Source organism: Oryctolagus cuniculus, chromosome 8 (genome assembly GCF_964237555.1).
Source record: "Oryctolagus cuniculus chromosome 8, mOryCun1.1, whole genome shotgun sequence".
NCBI lineage: Eukaryota > Metazoa > Chordata > Mammalia > Lagomorpha > Leporidae > Oryctolagus > Oryctolagus cuniculus.
In genome coordinates this window covers 89,480,596-89,500,128 of record NC_091439.1, presented here as the reverse complement: position 1 = coordinate 89,500,128, position 19,533 = coordinate 89,480,596, and the positions used below count along the sequence as shown (strand labels likewise).

The following is a 19,533-nucleotide window of genomic DNA, read 5'->3' as shown; positions in this document are numbered from 1 at the left end:
ACTCTCTGCTATGGCCTAGGAAAGCAGTGGAAGATAGCCCACAGGCCGGTGCTGTGGCGTAGTAGGTTAATCCTCTGCCTGTGGTGCTGGCATCCCATATGGCTGCTGGTTCTAATCCTGGCGGCTCCTCTTCCAATTCAGCTCTCTGCTGTGGCCTGGGAAAGCAGTGGAAGATAGCCCAAGTACTTGGGTTCCTGCACCTGTGTGGGAGACCAGGAAGAATCTCTTGGCTTCGGATTGGCGCAGCTCCAGCCGTTGCAGCCATTTGGAGAGTGAACCAATGGAAGGAAGACCTTTCTCTCTGTCTCTCCCTCTCTCTGTCTGTAACTACCTCTCAAATAAATAAATAAAATCTTAAAAAAAAATATGGCCCAAGTCCTTGGGCCCCTGCACCTGCGTGGGAAACCTGGAAGACACTTCTTGTTCCTGGTTCAGATCGGCTCTGCCCCAGCCGTTGCAGCTATTTGGGGAGTGAACCAGCAATTGGAAGACTTTCTCTCTGTCTCTCCCTCTCTCTGTGCATAACTCCACCTCTAAAATAAATAAAATAATAATAATGTAGGCGGGTGGTATATAGAAAGATGGAATTGAGGCTACTCTAGTCAGGGTAGGGCCAAGGAAGGCCTTTCTGGATTCTTTACTGAATTATCCTGGGACAACACTAGTGAGGCTGGCAAGAGGTACAGTCACAGGACTCTGAAAAGACCATACTATGGACTCACCATAGTTGCAATGCAAAGTCATTGTAGGGCTTTATTCAGGGGCACATGATGCTCCAGCAGCTATGGGAAACTGAGGCCTGTTATGAAGCTGCTATAGTTTGGCTATGCTGTTCAAATTTATGTACTGGAAAATTAGCCCCCAGTGTGGCAGTACTGAGAGGTGTGCAGCCTGTCAGAGGTGGTCAGATCATGCATCACGACAGGTTAATGCAGTGATCAGTGATGGACTTAGTGACCAAGACGAGACAGTAGGTGGTTAGAAAGCAAGGTTGCCTCTTGTATCTGCCTCTTCGGCACGCACCCACTGGGTGTTCTGTTTTCCCACCTGGACTAAGTTCCTGGCTGGTTGCTAATTTAGCCCTTGGCCCAGCCCGAGGCCACTGTGGGCATTTAGCCAGTTAACCAGCAGTATGCAGGTTCTCTTACTCACCGTCTCATTTTCTCTCTGCCACTCACATACATAATTTTTAAAAGGGAAGAGGGCAGGGTATGAACGTTATTAGAATCAAAATGAAGTTACTTTTGTCAAACATACCTATCTTTGTATCTGACTATAAGGCTGGGGTGTCATGAAGGAGGGGATCTGGTGCAGGTGAGCCTGATAACAAGAACTACTCATAAAAGACTGCCAGAACCAAAACCTCGCACAAAAGCCACTGTAACCTCACAAACAGTACTTCTGCAAGGACATCTGCCCAACTACTGTCTGTTCAACCTCAGAGAGGGATTATTGTTTCAAAATATGGAATCTTCATTTCACCTTTAAAATCTTCCTCTTGGGATTGGTGTTGTGGCACAGCTGGTTAAGCTGTAGCCTGCAACACTCACATCCCATATTGACACCAACATCCTATACTGGAGCGCTAGCTAGAGGCCCAGCTCCTCCGTCTCAAACACAGCTTCCTGCTCACGCAGCCTGGGAGGCAGTGGACGATGGCTTCAATTCTTGGGCCCCTGCCAACCACATGGGAGCCCCGGATGGAGCTCTAGGCTCCTGGCTTTGGCCTGGCCCAGCCCTGGCTACTGCAGGTATTGGGAATGAACCAGTAGATAGAAGATCTTATTCTTTCTCTCCCTCGCTCTGCCTGTTAAGTTGATAAAAATAAAGTAAATAAACATTTAAAATCTTCCCCTGGCTATAACCTCTTAGAATACACTCAATTAGTTTACTAGGGCATGTGTATTCCCACTGCACTATTCTATTCCAAATAAATATTACTCTTTGGACACTTCCTCTCTGTATTATTTAGGTTGACAACAGTAAGGGCTTTACATACATACTGAATACTACTGTGCTCAGTTTATTTAGGAAATACATCTCTATGGCATAAAAACCATTTCACCTACAACCCAGAAGGATAACTCTAGTAAGACTAAACACAAGGGGGCCAGCGTTGTAGTGCAGCAGGTTGAACCATTGCCTGGGACACCAGCATCCCATATCAGCACGGTTGGAGGCCTGGCCTCCACTTCTGATCCAGCTCCCTGCTGATGCACCTGGGAAGGCAGCAGAAGATGGCCTGAGTATTGGGGCCCCTGCCAGCCATGGGAGACCCAGACGGAGTTCCAAGTTCCTGGGGCAACCATTTGGGGAGTGAACCAACCAACGCAAGATCTGTCTCTCCCTCTCTCCAACTCTGCCATCAAATAAATTTAAAACAAAGAACAGTTCCCGGTGAGACACAGGCGGGAGGGCCAGAGCTCTCTGCCCATTCCGGTCCCCAGGACTTGAGGCACAGGGAGCAGCCCTGCCTGACTGGTCTCTGGGACACTAGCAGTGCTGGTTCTTTCCTCCTGAACCTGCTGGTGACAGAGGCAGCAACAAGTGGCTGCCAGGCAAAACCCCACACAACTACTGATGGAACCAGGACACAAGCCTCATCCTTCTCGTTCATTACCCAAAAGATAAAATCGGCATTTATCCCTGGCCCCTGAATCCTAATTCAGTCTCACAGGCTATTTTGTTCCCTAGCCCAAACCCTGCATTTCTCCTTAGGCTTAGAAGCCCACTGGCCAAACTTAAAGAACCTGTAGGAAGGAATTCACTTCTGCCTACTGCCCCCCATCCCCACCGCACCCCTAGCCCACCTAAGATATAAATAAAGCCCAGCCCCTAGGGTCTGGCCCTCTGCCACGTGTTCAGTCTGTGTGCACACTGGCAGTTGGTCACCCACCTCCGCGGGGTTTATTTTTTTTGGGTCAATTCGGGCTGGCTGCGAGTTTCCAGCCTGTCTCCTCTCCGTTCTGCGCCCCTTTTCTTACAATGCCCAGACCTCCTTCTCCCCTGAAAGTGCAGCGTGGTGCACTCACAAAGCCTAGAACACCCTAAGCGGGGCTTGGGGCAGAGTTTGGCGGGAAACATTCAAGAATGCATGGTGCTTCTGATTGAGCGGGGGAAGCTCAGGCCCCCGTGTGATGACCAGAGGGCCAAGGCTTCAGGGTCTGAGGAGCGGCCGGCGGCTGTCCCCTCCGCCACCGCAGCCCGCACCTTACCAGTCCCTGCAGGCACAGGGCAGGGCAGGCCTGCGGGGCCGCGGCCCGCGCTCGCTCCCCGCACCCCTGCGGTCTTCGAGGCCCGGTCTGACGGCCACCGTCGCCGAGGTCTCCGGATCCTCCGAAAACAACAGCGGGCCGTTCCGGTGCGCACACACCGTCGCCAAACACAGGCGCTAGAAGCTTCCAGAAGTGAACGCGAGCTGCCCTCCCGGCCCTCGGCTCCCGTACCTGGAACTAACACCTCATCCTAAGACACCGGCCGCATCTTCGCGGGCGCGCCGGCCGCACCTGTGCGACCGGGCGGCGGGGGACCGGCCGCTCCCCACTCTCCGCCCCTGAGCCCCGCAGCGGCGGGGGCGGCTCTGCGTGGCGGCGGCGGGAGCGGCGGTGCCGGACGCTACCCCCGCGCCCACCGCGTGCCCGGCCTCGAGGCGGTGGGGCTCGGCCGCCACCTGCTGGGCGCGCGCCGCGGGGGGCGACCGTTGGGCGGGGCCGCGCGCGGTCGCGGAGGGGAGGGCGGGGCGGGGGCGCTAGGCCACCGCCCCCGACTCCGCCCTCCGGACGCCGTCGCCGGGGCGATCGGGCGCCAAGGCCCCGCCCCCGCCGCCCGGGAGCGTCAAGATGGTGGCCGCGCTGCCGCAGACCGGGCCTGATTTCCCTACATTGTCCCAGGACCGTCCCAGACTGGTCTTCCCAGATTCCTATCTGCACCAGCCCACCTCACGTTGCGCCCGCTCTTGTTGCCACGAACTCACCTAGGTCCGGAATTATTTTATGTTTTCCTACTTCCCCTTCACTGGTTCCAACTCTGGACCAAACACTGTGCTGGGCCCTGTTGGGCTACGAAGAAGTTCCGGGTCTGCCCTCCCTAAAGGTTGTCCATCTGCATGGCGGCTGGCGTTTGTGAAGAGATGGTTAAGAAGACACTCTCAGCATGGTTCAGGAATAAGGTATAGGCCTGGTCTGGATAAGGCACTGGCTTAGGAGCAGCAGTTTTAGAAGTAGTAGTGTTTGCATCTGCAAAATATGGCATTGTAGAAATTACGGGGTGGGAGGAGGCGGCGTTGTGGAGCAGCGGGTTAAGCTGCTGCCTGATGCTGGTTCCAGCCCCCCTGCTCCACTTCCAATCCAGCTCCCTGCTAATGCTCCCGAGAGAGCAGCAGAGGATGGCCCAAGAGCTTGGGCCCCTGCACCCACGTGGGAGACCCAGATGGAGTTCTAGGTTCCTAGCTTTGGCTTGGCCTAGTCCCTGGTCGTTTTGGCAGCTTGAGGACTGAATCAGTAGATGGAAGATCTCTCTCTCTCTGTCTCTCTCTGTCTCCCTCTCTCTAACTCTGCATTTCAAATGAATAAATATATTTTTAAAAAACCTCAAAAGGCTTTTCTTTTAAAATAATTTTAAAAAATTGAGAGGCAGAGAGCTCTCATCTGCTAGTTAGGACCCCAAATGCCACAATGGCTGGGGGTGGGCTGGCTGGACTGGACCCAAGATGGGAGTTGGCAACTCAATCCCGGTCTCCCGCATGGCTGGCAGAGACCCAGCCATCACACCTGACTGCCAGCATCCTCATTAGCAAGAAGCTAGAATCAGGAGCCAGAGCTGGGTACCAAACCCAGATACTCCAGTGTGGGACGTGGGCACCTTAACCGCTAGGCCAAACACCTGCCTAAGGGGCCTTCCTAATGTTAGAAAAGAAGAAAAAGAAAAAAGTATGATTGTATAAAAATAACTTTTTCTCAGTACAAAAACATTTCATTTGTGCCAGAAAAGTACTCGAGACATCTTACACTGTATGATGTCATATGTAGGGTCAATTAAAATTTAATTCATGACTGCTTTAGTTCAAAAAACATCTTGGCTTACCCAATACAATCTGTTTTGTAAATAAGTGATAGGAGAAAAGTACAGTTTTAGTTAGCATATAGTGTCGATTATATAAAATTATTTTAACCAACATGTTCCCTTATAATATGACCTAGACCTTTAAAATATGTTGCCAACGATCTTCAAAGCTAAGTGCAATGGTAAACCAGAGTTACAGAGGGGCCTGGATTTTTAGTGCAGATATTTTTGCTTTCTTTCTATATTTTAACATTTCCTGTTCTACGTCTTATTTGGCAATGCTCAGTACAGACCACATAGAAGTGATAACATATAGAAGGGTACTTCAAAAATTGTATGGACAAATGGAAGTAGAGGATATGTTTATTTTGATGCAAAACAACTGAAATTCATGAATAGTTTTTTCATGAAACACATGCTTAATGAACTTTTTGCAGACACATATGCATATGTTTCAAAAATTTGGCACCAAAACAGCCTTATCTTTTAACTCCATTTTCCTTGTGAATTTTTTAAAGTACCTTCACATTGTGGAGGGACGAGATGGCAAATCGTCTTCAATAACTTTTGCTAGTACATAGGGCATACATTATTAAAAACTATGTGGTTAATGTCACATTCTCTCCACCAGCAACACAAGAGATAAATATTTAATTAGGAAACTTGAAGTCATTCCTTGAGAATCGGCTGTGTACTAGGAACAGACCAATATCCACCCTGTCTTCAGGACAGGTGTTAGGCTCAGTGCTTAAGCTGCTGTTTGGGCTACCTGACTGAGTCCCATGTAGGAGTGCTTGGGTTCAAGTTCCTGCTCCACTTCTAATTCTAGTTTCTTGCTAATCTGCATCCTAAGAAGTAACAGGTAATGACTCAAGTACTTGGATCCCTGACACTGACATGGGAGACCCAGATCCAGCAGTTTTAAGCATGGGGAGTGAACCAGTGGATGGAAGACTGATATTCTCTCTCTCTCTGCCTTTCAAATAAATTTTTTTAAAAAGTCCCCTCCTTCTAAGAATCTTGCCCTTGTAGAATTGATATTCTAATGGGAGTGGGAAGGTGGGGACAGATAATAATCAATCATACCAGAATTAATGTATCAGAAGGTGGGGAAGTAGTGTAGAGACACAGGAAGCAGAGGAGAAGTGTGTGAATATGCATGGACATTTCAGCAGGGCTAGGGAGAACCCTTCCAGGTGATGAGAAATGAACAAAACCTTGAAGGAGACAAGGACATAGGCACACGCCTCTGAGGAGGAGTGTCTTCATAGGAAGTTTGCTCAGATTTCTAGGAACATTTCATGCCAGGGTCAACCAAGAAAATAAGTCATTTCTAATGTGGGGCTAATTTTGAAACTGGTTTGGAAGAAAACTTTCATGTCATCCCAAATGCAGAAATGTTTCTACTCTGCAGAGTTGATTGAAGGTTTTAAAATCAAGTTATTTGAGGTACATTTCCTTTATGATAAAATGCATTGCTTTCTAGTGTCCTTTTGAAGGGGTGACCTTTGACAAATGTATCCCCCCAGTCCCCAGCACTCTCATTTTTCTTCCAGAAAGTTCCGTGTGTCCTTTAACAGTCAACCTCTCCCCAATACTGAAAGGAGTCTTTAAAAATACAAGTCAGGTTTTGTTTTTGTTTTGATGGTAAACACATTCTCTTATAGATGGATGATTAAAAGGGCAGAAGTAGGAGCTAGAAGCCAAATGGTTAATAAAATAGAGACAGGGATGGGCCTTGTGACACATCGGGGTAAGTCACAGCTTGAGTCACCTGCATCCTATATGGCAGTGCCAGTTCAAGTTCCAGCTACTCTGCCTCTAATCCAGCTTCCTGCTGATGCGCCTGAGAACCAGATGATGATGGCCCAAGTCCTTGGGTTCCTGCCACCCATGTGGGAGACCCAGGTGGAGTTATGGGCTCCTGACTTCAGCCTGGCCCATCCTTGGTTGTTATAGGCATGTGAGGAGTGAACCAGGAGATGGAAGATCTTTCTTCATCAGTCTACAGATCCGTGGTTTTACATATTCACATGGTTGTACAACCATCACCACCATCCATCTTCGTAAATTTTTCATCTTCTCAAACTGAAACTCTGCAACTGCTTACTACTCTCTGTTCCTTTTTCTCTCATCCCCTGAAACCACCGTTCTGCTTCCTGGTTCTATGAATGTCATCATTCTGTGTATCTCATTCCGTTTATAGTGGAATCATACAATATTTATTCTTTCATGTCTGGCTTATTTCACTTAAAGTGCTAAAGGTTCACCTGTGGTATAGCATGTGTCAGAATTTCATTCTTTTTTAAGGCTGAACAATATTGTGTGAATATGCTGAATTTTGGCTATCTATTCATCTGTCCATGGAATCCTTGAATTTTTAAAAAAAACTAACTTTATTGCAGTATAACTTCTATTCAATAAATGCATCTATTAAAAACTAACTTTATTGAGGTAGAACTTCCATTCAATAAATGCATCCATTTAAAGTGTACCGTTTGGTCAATTTAGGCGACACATTTTGATCAATCTCAATCTGAATGGACTGGGCTTCGGCAGTTTTGTGACAAGTCTTGTGTCAGTTGGTGAAGCAGATGTTGGGAATTGCTTCCAGCATCCATTTCTTCCCCCTTCCTTTCTCACAGTATTCCACACAACATTCTATGGGGCTCTGAACTTCAGGGAAAGTTCTAGCAGGCAGCTCCGGATTAGTTTAAGCTAATTCTTGGGCTTTCATGCCTCTCGCAAGAGAATGTATTTAAAGGTAAGGAAAGACTTGCTGGGAAAATGTTCCTCAATCGTAAGGAGGAGGCACATGAAAACAGACTCTTTTTGCCTCCGAAAGGCTGTTTAGAGAAATTGCACAAAAAATAACTGTAAAATAAGATTGATGTTTGACTATTTGTGATTGTTTGAGACATTCTAAGACTCAATAACCACCCAACCTATAATTTAATGATTCCTTGCCTACAGTGTCTTTATTTTAATGATTAGTTAGTGAGGCAGAGAAACCACTAGGTGGCACTGTGGCTTTATTTTCAGAGGTAATCTAGTGACATTTTTCAATCTTTGAAATATTAATAATTTCAGAAGCATTCCAAAAAATCCAGTTAAGGTGAAGATCACATCTTTAAAAATGTGAGCAAAAAAAAAAAACACAAAGAAAAAAACATTAGGGAATTCAATGGAAATTAAAATCAAGAAATGAGAAACTTAAAAAGAACAAATTCATTTTTCCTTAAGTGGCTTTAACAAATAGGATGATTGTGATTTCTAAAAAGTCAGAATGGGGATTGGGCAAATGATGTCTAACAGGATTTTCCATGTGGGCATGCTAGACAAAGGACAGGATTGAAATCTTGTCTTTCCTGGGGCCACATACAGACATGAGTTGGGTTGTGAGTTGCATTGTTTCTGTGAAGATCATGAGGGGAAGAATTTGACTAAGAGAGTAGACTTAATGCTAACTTCAATAGAGAAGGAAGGAGGACAGTAGCAGGAAGAGAGGAAACAGAGGTGAAGCATCATTTGTAAGGTGTAGCTAAGCTTCCCTAAACTTTCCCACAGCAGAAAAAACCACGAAGGGATTTATTGTGAGTTGCTCAGGACTCTCTTGGTTGTAAGAAGCAGAAATCCAAGGCCTGCTGGTATAAGGGAAAAATAGACAGTTATTTATGGGTTCACGAGACTGCTTAATTGTAGGCATGGGATGGCTTTAGGCAAAGCCATGTCTGTTAAGGCAGAAGTTCTCAAAGTGTGGTCTGGAGAACAATCCCTGAAATGCTCTTGAGTCTTCAAGGTCAAAACCATTTTAATATTAACGATAAAGGCAATGTTTGCCTTTTTTCATTGTTCTCTCATAAGTGGAATTTTCCATTGGCTCCATGACATGTAGTGTTGAACAGATTGAATGGAGAAGCAGGTAGTAGGATATGTCTTCTATAAACAGAGATTTCCAAATATGTAAAAAAAAAAAGCCAGTATTTTTTTTGTTTGGGAAACAATTACTTTTCATAACATGTGAGTTATTCTAACATGCAATAGATTCATTGTTAATTTTAAAGGAATTAATAAAACATTTTAAGTGTTCTTTAATTTTCTAACATAATAAATGAGAATTCTAGAAAAAGTTTGTGGAAAAAGGAATTAAAAGTTTATTTTGATCAAAGACATTTTAAAATCCATTCATACAGAGGATCCTCAAAAACTTCATGGACGTGCATATTATCAAAAAACTAAGCATGGATTTTAAAAAATGTTTCCACCAAAATAAACTTACCTTTTAATCCCATTTTCCACAAATGTTTTTAAGTACCCTTGTATAACACACATACACTTGATTTCTTTGGAGTTCTTCCTAATTTCAAGACTTCAAAGGATACCTTCCCAGGTATGTGACAGCAGAGATGATCTCCAGCCACTCCAGGTTCTCACCTACCAACCTGGCAAGGCACAGAGAAGAAAGCCCCTTTATGATATTTTGGTTATAAAATTGGCTACACTTGAGTCGTAGGCCTATTTATATATCAGTCGCTTGAGGCAAGAGGCTATTGACACCTAGAGTTTGTTTTTTTTTTTTTTTAAGTAAAAAAAATTTTGTCTTGCAATTTTTGAGAGACAGAGAGAAGTCATCCATCTGCTGAGTCTCTCCCCCAAATGCCTGCCACAGCTGGGGTTGGACCAGGCTGAAGCCAGGACTCTGAACTCCATCTAGGTCTCCCACATGAGTAGCAGGAACCCAAGTACCGGAGCCATCACCTGCTACCTCTCAGAGTGCACATTAGCAGGAAGCTAAAGTCAGAAGTGGAGCCGGGCTTCAAACACGAAACTGATAGGGGATGCAGGTGTGCCAGATGGCAACTTAACCACTGTGCTGACCCCACAGCTGCATCTCTATGCCCCAGCACAGATAGGCCAAGAAGGGGAAACTCATTTGAGGATGCGAAGCAAGCAAAATAATCCTCCATCGGAAAGCCTGTGTCTCAGCCCTTTCTCTGTTGTTTCTGACACAGTTGTAAAGAGGGGGTACACTATAGAGAAAAGAGGTTGCGTTTTGCTCACAGTTTTAGTCCAAGGTTGAGGGGCCACATCTGATGATGACCTTGCTAGTGGAGTCCCAGGGTGGCACAGGGTATCATGAGGTGAGACACTGGGAGTGTAAGAGTAGAAGAGCAAGACAAACAAGAGACAGGCCACGAACTCAGCCAGAACAGGTTTATTCAGAGGCAAACCTGAGAGGGGCTCACTCCTGGGGAGCACACGGAAGACAGCCTGGTCTCTTATAGAAGGGGGCTTGAGTGTGCAGGCATCAGGCGGGGCTGGGCTGGTTTGCATTGGGTTTTTCTCAACTCTGGCTTTTCAAACTCCGTGGGTGGGAAATGTGCCTGGGAAAGCAGCAGAAGATGGACCAGGTGCTTGGGCTCCTGCACCCACATGGCTCCTGTCTTCAGCCTGGCCTAGCCCCAGCTGTTGCAGCCATTTGGGGCATGAACCAGCAAATGGAAGATTGATTCCCCCCCACCCCATAACTCAGACTTTCAAATAAATAAATAAACAGGAAATGTTTTGATAACACTTTTTGGGAGTAATTCTAATTTGTCCCAATAACTTTATAGCTGAGGCTTCTGCATAAAAGCTACAGTAACCTTGTACTTCTGAAAATTTTAATAATAAGTAGTAATGTTACATTTTGTACACTATTGTCACAACATGACATGGATCACCTGCCATGAGAACATTCAGCCCTAAGAGCCTACTCCTTAGAGGGCGGCGTTTCTTTTCACTTAAAGACTGGATCACACTCTTGCAGTAGGAAAGAAGGCAAATACAGAGAGGAGAAAGGCTGCCTTGCGTTTGTATTGAGTCAAACAAGCAGAAATATGATTGGCGAGTCCTCCTGCAAGCTGAGTGGCTGGCATACACACATAGTATGCTTGATCTTTCCTTGCACTGAGGAACACAGAGCCCTGTGCCAATACCTTGACACTCGCACATTTGCCCAACCTGCTTGGGCACTGCTTCTCAAACTCAGCTGTGGCAGAACTGCCTGGAGGGTTTTTAAAATACCGATGCCTGCCTCTCCTTCCCTGCAGCTCTCCTTTAATTGGTACAGGCGGGCTATTCTAGCAACTAGTCTCTGGCCCTTGCTAATCAGCAAGTTCTGTGCTTTTCTTCAGCTGTATGACTGTGCTGATTGTCAGGTTGTTGTGGTGAGCTGAATTCTTTCTAGCAGGATTTACTGTACAGGAAGGTTGCATTGCCTTTCTCCGCTTTAATCCACTTTCCTCTCCTCTCCTCTTCTCTCTCTCTCTCTCTCTCTCTCTCTCTCTCTCTCTCTCTCTCTCTCGGGCCAGTGGCTGCGGTGGCATTGAAGGCTGATCTTCCCCGAAAATACCAAAGAAAAGTCCTGAGCTGGCGTCTTGATACTTTTTTTCCCATTGAGGATTAATTTACCGTGCCTTTTTTTTTTTTTTTTTTTTTTCCAATTTCTCTACATCCTGCACCTTCTCCCACCAAGAAACAAACTGTGAATTTAGGGTTGGGGGAAAAAAAAAAGGAGTACCCAGTGACTGCACCAAGTTTTAGCACAGCACAGCGTCTGTCTCTTTGGGACAAGTTAGGGAATTCTAGGGCCGGCTGAAGCACAAGTAAGTGCTTGCTGTGAAAGCCCGGTCGGGGGAGCCAGCAGGCTATTGTCATGGTAAATTTCACTCCGAGTGGAAGAAAGGTTGGTCATCAATCAAAAAACGAAGTATGCCTTGGCATTTTTGCAATTTTCTCACTAGATCGCAAGATGCTTTTCCTTTTCTCCGAAAGATACACTGAAACATTTTTTATGTGTGTGTTTGTGAAATCAAAGCCATCTTCAAAGTGACCGCGAAGGAAGCTTTTACAAACGGAGCCGGGAGACACTGACCGCTGGGGGCTGCGGTGAGAACCCGGAATTCCCGCAGGAGGATTTACACTCGGAAAAGCGCAAGTGAGAAATCCTGCCGGGTCCAGCTGGGGAGAACATGTTCCATCTGGAAGAATCCGTGTCTCCAGACCTCTCGGCTGGCCTGCGTGCGGCGTGGAGCGTGGGCTAACTTGTGCCTGCCTGGGTCTGCGTCAGACACTTTTTCACTTGCGGGATCATGTTTTTGGCGAGATGAGGACCACGGCGAACTGCGAGGAGCCCAGGGCCGCGCTGGGCCCGGCCCCGGCCCCCCAGGGAAGGTACATCTACCTGGAAGCCTTCCTGGAGGGAGGGGCTCCCTGGGGGTTCACTCTGAAAGGTGGCCTGGAGCACGGAGAACCATTGATCATCTCTAAGGTATGCTTCCTGTCCCACTGTCTTTTTTACTCAGATCTTAAAAGAAAAACTTTTGGCGTGCATTTGTCAATATTGGAAAATAATGCTGAACGTGCCCGCATATCACTGCACTTGCTATTTCCTAGCGTTCTGATCACTGGAAACATTTTAGACAGCTTGGTATTTGAGAAGAAAAATATGTTTAGCTCCTTTATTGTGAAATCCCAGGAAAAATGTGCTCATTTGGTGGATAAGCCTCCCTTTTTATGAATGAAAATGTAAAATCAGCTGCCACATGAGCTTTTCAGTTACAAATCAGATTAAAGATTAACTACAGGATTAAGATGGTGGCATACATATGCCTATGTATAGAAAAATATTTGCTCTTCTCTACAAATGAAAATATCTAACATTCAAAAATATTTTACTTTTTTTTATAATTCTGCCTCATGGCATAAATATCATTTATTGCTTTTATGTGCCCTGAGAACTAAGTCAGCTTTCAGTACAATTCAAGAGCAAAACACCACTGCTGCTTGCTTCCCCAATTCTGTGTATTTTCTGTGTATTTTTATCCATTTTAAGCCCTGGCCATCCCGCTGTGTGCCTCAATCCTTCATTCATCTTTTGGTGTGAATGAATTAATGAATCCTATTTGTGCATTAGCATTTCATATTTCTGTTTCCTTCTTAAGCTTCACAGGCTAACAGCATTTGCTAAAATGTTTCTTCTAAAATTTCAGAATATTAACAGTGTAACACAATCGGATGTGAGCGCTTTTCACACATGTCCATTCCTCCATAAATATTTTTCATTGAGGGAGAAAAGTCTTTTCATTTGAAGATAGGGGAAAAAACCAGAATGCATTGCATTTGAGCTCTGTTAGCTGTTAAGATTGTTTGTTACATCCCCAAAGTGTGTGTTTTGAGGGAGACCAGAGTGAGTCTGGTGGCTGAGCCTATGGGAACTGGGTTTTGCAGCAGTCAACCAAGAGCGTACCGGCTGCCACTGCAAGCTGTGGCACTTTCCCTACCCTTCTAAGGAAAACACAAAAATAGGTGTAGAAGTTTGTGTATCAGTTAGGAAGGTGTCTCCGGCTGTGAAATACCGACACATGATTTAGAGTGGCCCTAAGGAAACTGGGGTTTGGTTTTCTCATAGTACAGGAAGTTGAAGGTCGCTTGTCCAGGCAAACTGCAGGCACTCAGTGACGTCACCAAGAGCCCACTGCTCTCTCCACTCTCTGTTCTTAGACACCAGCTTTTGTCTTCATGGTTGCATAATGGATGCCGCACTTCCAGAGGTGCGTCTTCATTCTGGGCAGGTTTTTGGCTTTTTGTTTCCCATCAGATTTCTGCGTCCGTCCTTTGACCAGAGCTGTGGCACATACTTCCTGTTAGGCCAGTCACTGACAAAGGGGAGTGAAACTGTCAAGCGTGGCATAGACGGGTTAGGATTTCGCTCATGAGTTCTGCAACAGGAACCTACCTTTCCTGAAGTCAAAGAGTTTCTGCCCACTCTGTTGAAATATTGGGGTTCTTTTTACGGGAAGAAGTGGGGAATGGCTGCTGGTAAGCATCTGGGACCGTCTGTGACAAACATCTCTGCATGTTAACACTGTGAACTCCACTTGCCTGGCCTGTAATAGTAAAATATGTGCATGCATGCATTAGACTATTTCCTACCAGAGCAGTGTAGTCCTGTCTCCCTTGAGCCAGCCTCTCTGAGCCTTCATTATATTTGCAGAATGGGTGTACACTCATCCTACTGTTATCTTAGCAGGGGTCATGGATGTTAAAGGCAACCAAATGTACAGCACAGCATCTGCCACATAAGAGGGAACTCAAACTGATCTTAGCAAAGATTATGGTTCCTGCTTTTCATTCTCCTGGGAGACATTTGTATTAGGAGACGGATTTGGCTGGCACACAGAGATCTCAAATAACAACAGCTTAAACAATATGGGGATGCACACACCTGCAATGTGATAGTCTGAGCATAAGCCAGACTGAAAGATGGCTCTAGGGTGTCAGGGACCCAAGTTCTTTGCATGTTCATACTTCTGTCCTGGGGCAATGAATGCCCCTTCTGCGTGGTCCAAGGTGAACTGGTCCCACAGTGAGAGGTAGGAAAGAGGACAAGGAAGAGACTCTCCTTCCTCTTATGGGTGCACTGAGGTGTAATCAACTCTGTCTCATGAGATAACCAAGAGCCATGTGTGGTTACTTCCATTTCAGTGAATGATAATAAAAATACAGTAAAATTTAAAATTTAAAGTCCTGCTCCTCGTTTTCACTAGCCATGTTTCCAGTGTCACACTGCTCCAAAGTTCTTGAACATCTCTTCCCATCTTGTCTGTTTAGCAAACTGCTCTTCATCCTAGCTCCATTTCCGCTCCTGGAAGTTTTCTTGAATTCATCAAAATGCGTTTGATGGCTCCTCATTTTTTCTCCTATATCATATATTTATTGAACCAAATTATAATATTTTGTTTGTGCTGATTGCCTCTTCAGAAATCTTATATCTTATTCATCTTGCATTTCAGGATCTAGTACAGTGCCTGGCACAGAGTAGGTACTCAGAAACGTCTGTTGATTTAAAGCAAAAGACAAAACAGGTGCACAAAAGACAAAACAGATGCAACTGCGTTCAAGTCCCAGCTCTGCTTCTTTTATTTTTTTAACTTTTATTTAATGAATATAAATTTCCAAAGTACAGTTTATGGATTACAATGGCTCCCCCTCCAATAACTTCCCTCCCACCTGCAACCCTCCCCTCTCCCGCTCCCTCTCCACTCCCATTCACATAAAGATTCATTTTCAATTATCTTTATATACAGAAGATCAATTTAGCATATATTAAGTAAAGATTTCAACAGTTTGCACCCACACAGAAACACAAAGTGTAAATACTCTTTGAGTACTAGTTATAACATTAAATCACAATGTACAGCACATTAAGGACAGAGATCCTACATGAGGAGTAAGTGCATAGTGACTCCTGTTGTTGACTTAACAAATTGACACTCTTGTTTATGGCGTCAGTAATCACCCTAGGCTCTTGTCATGAGCTGCCAAGGCTATGGAGGCCTTTTGAGTTCACTGACTCTGATCTTGTTTAGACAAGGTCATAGTCAAAGTGGAAGTTCTCTCCTCCCTTCAGAGAAAGGTACCTCCTTCTTTGATGGCCCGTTCTTTCTACTGGGATCTCACTTGCAGAGATTTTTCATATATGTTTTGTTTTTTGTTTTTGTTTGTTTGTTTTGCCACAGTGTCTTGGCTTTCCATGCCTAAAATACTCTCATGGGCTTTTCAGCCAGATCTGAATGCCTTAAGGGCTGATTCTGAGGCCAGAGTCCAGCTCTGCTTCTAATTCCAGCTTCCTGCTAATGTGTACTCTTGGAGGCAGCAAATGATGGCTTAAGTGCTTGGGTCCCTGATAATCAAACAGGAGATTTGGATTGAATTCCAGGCTTCTGGCCTCAGCCCAGCCCAGCCCTTGCTGTTGCTGGCATTTGTGGGAGTGAACTGGCAGATGGGAGATCTCTCTGCCTTTCAAATAAAAAATGAAAAGTAAAACAAAACAAAACAAAAAAAAACAGGGAAATGGGCAGCGAAGCAGGGAGGCAGAGTCCAAGGAGACGAGGATGCCTGCGGGTCTCCAGAGATGGAAGGTATTAGTTTGCTGTTGGTGGGCTCAAATGACCACAAATTTGTAGTCTACAGTGGTGCACATCAATGAATTTTTCCTGTTCTAAAGGTCCTAAGTTGACACTGATCTCACTGAGCTAAACTGAAGGTGTCTTCAGGGCTGTCCTCCTGGCTGGAGGCTCCCAGGGAAAGTCTGTCTCCTCACCCTTCCCAGTTTCCAGAAGCCTCCAATGGTCCCTGACTCCTAGGTCCTTCCTGCCTCTTCCAGGCTGGTCCCAGCAGGCTGAGTCCTTGTCATACCTCCTCACTCCAGCCTCGAACCCTGCCTCCTTCCACCTTAAAGGACACTTGTGATTCCCTTGGGCCTGCTGGGCTAATCCAGAATAATCTTCCTATTTTAAAATCAGATGATGAATTGCCTTAATTCCATTTGCAGCCTTAGTTCCCCTTTGCTGTATAACCTAGTTAGTTTCAGGGATGAGAGTGTACCTATCTGTGAGGGTGAGAGGGCATTATCTTGTCTGTCACCAGGCATTTGAGCACTGGTAAAAGTCCATTTAATTAAGGCAGCACCTGGGATGAAACTAAAATGAAATTTAGTTGCAAATAATGTGCAATCCAGATTTTCTCTTTGGCACAATGAAAAACGTGCACAATGCTCACTCAGAATGGTAGAGCTAGAGATGTGCCAGGGGATTCCAAATCAACTCCATCAAGGTGGCATGTACCAATGCCATCTTACTAATCAAAGTGATCAGTTCATAATTGATCATAATGATAGGATTAAGTGTCAAAGGGATCACATAAACAAGCCTAGTGTCTGCTAATAATAACTGATAGAATTAAAAAGGAGAGAATGATCCAACATGGGAAGCAGGATACACAGCAGACTCAGAATGGCAGATGCCCTAAACAGCACTCTGGCCTCAGAATCAGCCCTTAAGGCATTTGGATCCTGTTAAAAAGCCCATGAGAGTTTCTCAGGCATGAAAAGCCAAGACACTGTGGGAAAAAAAATGACCTAAATGAAAGATCTCTGTGAGTGAGATCCCTATGGAAAGAATGGACCATCAAAGAAGGAAGTACCTTTCTTCGAAGGGAGGAGAGAACTTTCACTTTGATTATGGCCTTGTCTAAATAAGGTCAGAGTTTGTGAACTCAAGAGGCTTCCATAGCCTTGGCAACTTGTGACAAGAGCCTTGGGTGATTACTGACGTCATAAGTAAGAGTGTCAATTGTTAAATCAAAAACGGGAGTCACTGTGCACTTGTTCCCCATGTAGGATCTCTGTCCTTAATGTGTTGTACTATACGAATTAACAGTAAAACTACTACTCAAACAGTGCTTTATACTTTGTGTATCTGTGTGGGTGCAATCTGTTGAAATCTTTACTTAGTATATACCAAGTTGATCTTCTGTATATAAAAATAATTGAAAATGAATCTTGATGAAGAATGGGATGGGAGAGGGAGTGGGGGATGGGATGGTTGTGTGTGGGAGGGAGGTTATAGGGGGGAAAGCTGCTATAATCCAAAAGTTGTACTTTTAAAATTTATATTTATTAAATAAAAGTTTAAAAAAATAGAAAAACGTGCACATTAGTTCATACAAAATGTGTGCAGTTCCTCCAAGGTGGGGTGACCACATTGTAAGGCAAGGGAGGGGAGAGTACCCAGTGAGTCACGTATAGGAAAGGCACCACACATTACTCACAGGAGGTATAAACTGCAGGTAGGAGTGACAGTGTGAGAAGTGAAGTATCGTTTTTCTTTAGGTACAAATGAGGCAGGAGACTGAATGGGGAAAAGGAACTACAAAGGGGTGGTGATAAAAGAAATCATTTTTGCATTGCTTTCTTTTGGGATTTCATGTCCTTGAAAAGCAAAGGTGGGGTTGGGGAAAGAGCCTCTGTAATCTGTGAACTTCAAAAAGAAAGGGTAACTTTTTTTTAGTGATTGTAAGTGGATGCTGGAGTAATTCAATAGTTCAGGAAGTTGGCAGCATGATTTTATCGTGACTCACTCACTCTGCATTGTGGTTGGGAAAAGCAGTTCCACCTGCTGGGGGGATGCACCTGCTCCCAGGGTTCACAAATCAAGCAACAACAATAACAACAGTGAAACAATAACTTTGGGGTCTGCTGGCTCTTAACTGGGTACTGCTGGTGTTCCAGGCTGCACTCCAAGAGATTTGCCTGTGCTAGCTAATTCTTCTGATTTCCATGACTCCACAAGGAAGGCGATACTGGTACCCCAATAAAGGTGGACAACCAGGACACAGAGTTTGATGCTGTCATAGCTAGTGAGAGTCAGGATTTCAACCCAGGCATCCTGTTCCCAGAGTCCATGCACAGAACACACAATGCCATTCAGTCCCCACTGCCTACCAAACGGTTGGCTCTGTCTACTTTCTGGAGCCATTAGCTGGGTGAAATACGGGACTGATCTTTTGCTATATAGGTTTTTAAATCTATCAGAGGAATACCCTTCTGTTTCAAAAATACTTAATCCTATAAGGCACTGTAAAAAGGCATGACTATTGTTCAAGCATTCTCATTAAATAATTTGAGACCCATAAACTGGATGACCACTTACTGCTCTGGGCAACCATCTTCATGGTATTTCCACCTAGATAGTGCTTCTAGGTGCTGTTTAGATGTGGGTTTCAGAACTTAAAAGCAAGCTACTGCCCTAACAAATATATATATACATATATATTTATATATATCTATAAAAATACACACACATACTCTAACACCTATATTATATATTCTATAAATTATATTGTTACATGTTATAGTTAAAAATACAAATTTATATATATTTTTTTGACAGGCAGAGTGGACAGTGAGAGAGAGAGAGAGAGACAGAGAGAAAGGTCTCCCTTTTTTGCCGTTGGTTCACCCTCCAATGGCCGCCACGGCCGGCGCGCTGCGGCCGGCGCACCACGCTGATCTGAAGACAGGAGCCAGCTGCTTCTCCTGGTCTCCCATGGGGTACAGGGCCCAAGGACTTGGGCCATCCTCCACTGCACTCCCGGGCCACAGCAGAGAGCTGGCCTGAAGAGGGGCAACCGGGACAGAATCTGGTGCCCCGACCAGGACTAGAACCCAGTGTGCCGGCGCCGCAAGGCAGAGGATTAGCCTATTGAGCCACGGTGCCAGCCAAATAATTATATATTAATAAATTACTAGCATATGACATAGTATATATTATTACATAATATAGCATATAATAATATTACATAATAATTGATAATTACAATATACTCAATATTTATATAGTTATAATTAGTTATATAGTATTTAATGTCACTGTACTATATATACATTATGAATTAAATATAAATGTGTATTTTAATAGACTTATTTATTTGAAAGGTACAGAGAGAAGGAGAGACAGCAAGAGAGAGATTTTCCACCTGCTGGTTCACTCCCTAAATGCTCACAAAAGCTGAGGCTGGGCCAGGCAAAAGCCAGGAGCCAGGAACTCTATCCAGCTCTCCCACATGGGTGGCAGGGATTCTTTTTTT

The 19,533-nt window shown here is 44.9% G+C and overlaps 2 protein-coding genes across 10 annotated transcripts in view; one reads left to right on the top strand and one right to left on the bottom strand.

The window, feature by feature from the left end:
- Nucleotides 1–3,663, bottom strand: part of CCDC158 (coiled-coil domain containing 158) — an 87,455-nt gene extending 83,792 nt beyond the window's left edge. For 4 of the 6 annotated variants that reach the window (XR_007909219.2, XR_011378391.1, XM_051819666.2 and 1 more), the window contains exon 1: nucleotides 3,447–3,663. The gene's annotated coding sequence lies outside the window, so the exon portion shown is untranslated. The remainder of the gene's footprint in view (nucleotides 1–3,446) is intronic. The other 2 variants (XM_051819665.2, XM_051819664.2) reach the window with 1 other exon arrangement.
- Nucleotides 3,664–3,752: 89 nt separating this feature from the next.
- The window catches only part of SHROOM3 (shroom family member 3), a 350,654-nt gene continuing 334,873 nt past the window's right edge, over nucleotides 3,753–19,533 (top strand). For 2 of the 4 annotated variants that reach the window (XM_051819657.2, XM_051819655.2), the window contains exons 1-2: nucleotides 3,758–4,168; nucleotides 11,415–12,373. In XM_051819657.2, the coding sequence (XP_051675617.2) occupies nucleotides 12,209–12,373 (165 nt within the window). In that variant the 5' untranslated portion in view covers nucleotides 3,758–4,168; nucleotides 11,415–12,208. Of the gene's footprint in view, nucleotides 4,169–11,414; nucleotides 12,374–19,533 lie in introns of all 4 variants that reach the window. The other 2 variants (XM_051819662.2, XM_051819658.2) reach the window with 2 other exon arrangements.